The sequence below is a fragment of the Triticum urartu genome, chromosome 5A (assembly GCF_056163025.1).
Source record: "Triticum urartu cultivar PI428250 chromosome 5A, HENAU_Tu73, whole genome shotgun sequence".
Taxonomy (NCBI): Eukaryota; Viridiplantae; Streptophyta; class Magnoliopsida; order Poales; family Poaceae; genus Triticum; species Triticum urartu.
The window spans coordinates 484,430,242-484,432,040 of record NC_141877.1 but is presented as its reverse complement, the minus strand read 5'-3'; the positions used below and the strand labels follow the sequence as shown (position 1 = coordinate 484,432,040).

Here is a 1,799-nt window from a genome sequence, read left to right as displayed (position 1 = left end):
CTTTTTTTGAAAAGAAGTCAAAGAGGAATTTTCCTTTTGTGAAACTCTTCTCACTAGTACAATGAAAGGTCAAGTTTATTTCAAAAATATTTTCAGAAATTTTTGACTTTTTATTGAATTGCTAATTTTTGTTTTACGCCGCCGCCGCCGCCGCCCCCCCCCCCGCGCGCTCTTTGTCAAACATCGCCGGTTCTTCACTTAACCCTACACACCGGAGGGCGCACCCGTCCGTTCTGACAAGCGTGGCTAGTGCGGCGTTGCTCCTCCGGTTCTCGCTATAAATTCACCCGCATCCAGCCATGGCAGGAGCTTCCATTCCGTTCTGCTTAGCTACGTAGCCCCACTCGCTCACCGGCCCCAGCTTCGCTTCTTCTTCTCTAGCTCATTCTGTCTCCCCTGTCTGTGCCGTGCTGAACCAGATGGAGGTAAGTGCCGGCCGAGCCACCAGGCAAGCCATCCATACTAGCACAAACCTCACCAAGAATGGGGGTGGTGGTCTGATCACCACGCTTGTGGACTTGTGGTTTCTTATCTCTCGGTCTCTCACAGAAGGCGAGGAGGCGTCGCGTGCCGGCGTTCGGGGAGTGGAACTACAACTACCACCACCACGAGCCGGAGGCTGCGGCGGCGGCAGCAGCGTGCTACGCCACGCCGGAGCCGGAGGCCTGCAGCGACGTGTGGTTCAGGTACTCGCCTCCTCCACGCGATCCCACGCCCAAGAAGAAGCACGCGAGGCGGCGGCGGCGGCCGGAGGGCGACGTGTCCCGGGAGCGCGCCAGGGCGTCCACGGACGCTGCTGTCACGGCCAAGAACGGCGCCGCCCGGTACCAGGTGCGGCACGTCGACGAGGACCTGTACAAGGCGCCACCGCCGGAGCCCGCCTCCCACCGGCGTCCAAGGAAGGTACGTACGGCCCCCAGAAAAGAATGTCTAATTACTGCATCTGTCGTACGGTTGGAGCTGACCGCTCTTTGTTTGAACGCAGAAGTGGAGCCTGTGGATGGGATGCCTGGGCCTCAGCTCACGCGTCGCCTCCTGAACCCCGAGACCTGTGGCGCCGATGGGATGCTGCGTCCTGCCTCCTGCGTGCGTGTTCATCATCAGTGCTCATTTGCCCTTTCTGTTGTCTGTCTCTTCGAGAGTTTCCACCGTCTTGGCTTGTCGCAAGACGATCAGTAGTAAAACTAGCTGCGTGTGTTAGTAGCATCTCGAGTTTCTACTCTTCTTTTGTGTAGTGTGGGTACGTAAGAAAGATATTTGAGTGCAACATCTTGTTTTGCACCTAGCAAGCACGTTGATGTACAGTGTTCTGTGATCTGTCAGCCTGAGATCGCTTTGGATCAATTTTGATGTGCAAGCGAGTTTGTCATCAGAGATTCAGAAAGTTTCAGAAAGATGGCAATAGATAGACGAGCACGTACAGCCCGGAGCGAGGCCGCCCCGGCTGCTGCATGGGCATGGAGCAGTTGGCGTGGGCCCGTGAATCTGGTGCCCGCATTGATTCGGGCGGTTGGATAATAGTTGTCGTTGTGAACTGGTTTCTTCGCGCGTGCCTGCCATTTTTGTTTCAACTCGACTCGACCGGCCATGCCATGCCATACCATACACTGATGCACACACACTGTCGCAGCCGTGTGGCAAGGTAGAAAAGAGGAAAATATGGCGACGTGATTGCAGCGGTGGTAACTTGGACCTAGCTACTGCCCCAGCACATGCAACAACACCTCTCTCGTCGCGTCGCTAGGGCCGGAGAACATGCGGCCCGGAGAAACGAGTAGTGGAATTTCCCTTCACGTCTC

At 56.1% G+C, this 1,799-nt stretch overlaps 1 protein-coding gene across 1 annotated transcript; it reads left to right on the top strand.

The window, feature by feature from the left end:
- Window positions 1-220: 220 nt before the first annotated feature.
- LOC125556360 (uncharacterized) lies at window positions 221-1,319 on the top strand. The gene is made up of 3 exons (XM_048719113.2): window positions 221-425; window positions 550-903; window positions 986-1,319. The coding sequence occupies exons 1-3, from the start codon at window positions 420-422 to the stop codon at window positions 1,037-1,039; spliced, it is 414 nt and encodes a 137-aa protein (XP_048575070.1). The 5' UTR covers window positions 221-419; the 3' UTR covers window positions 1,040-1,319.
- The last annotated feature ends 480 nt before the right edge of the window (window positions 1,320-1,799 follow it).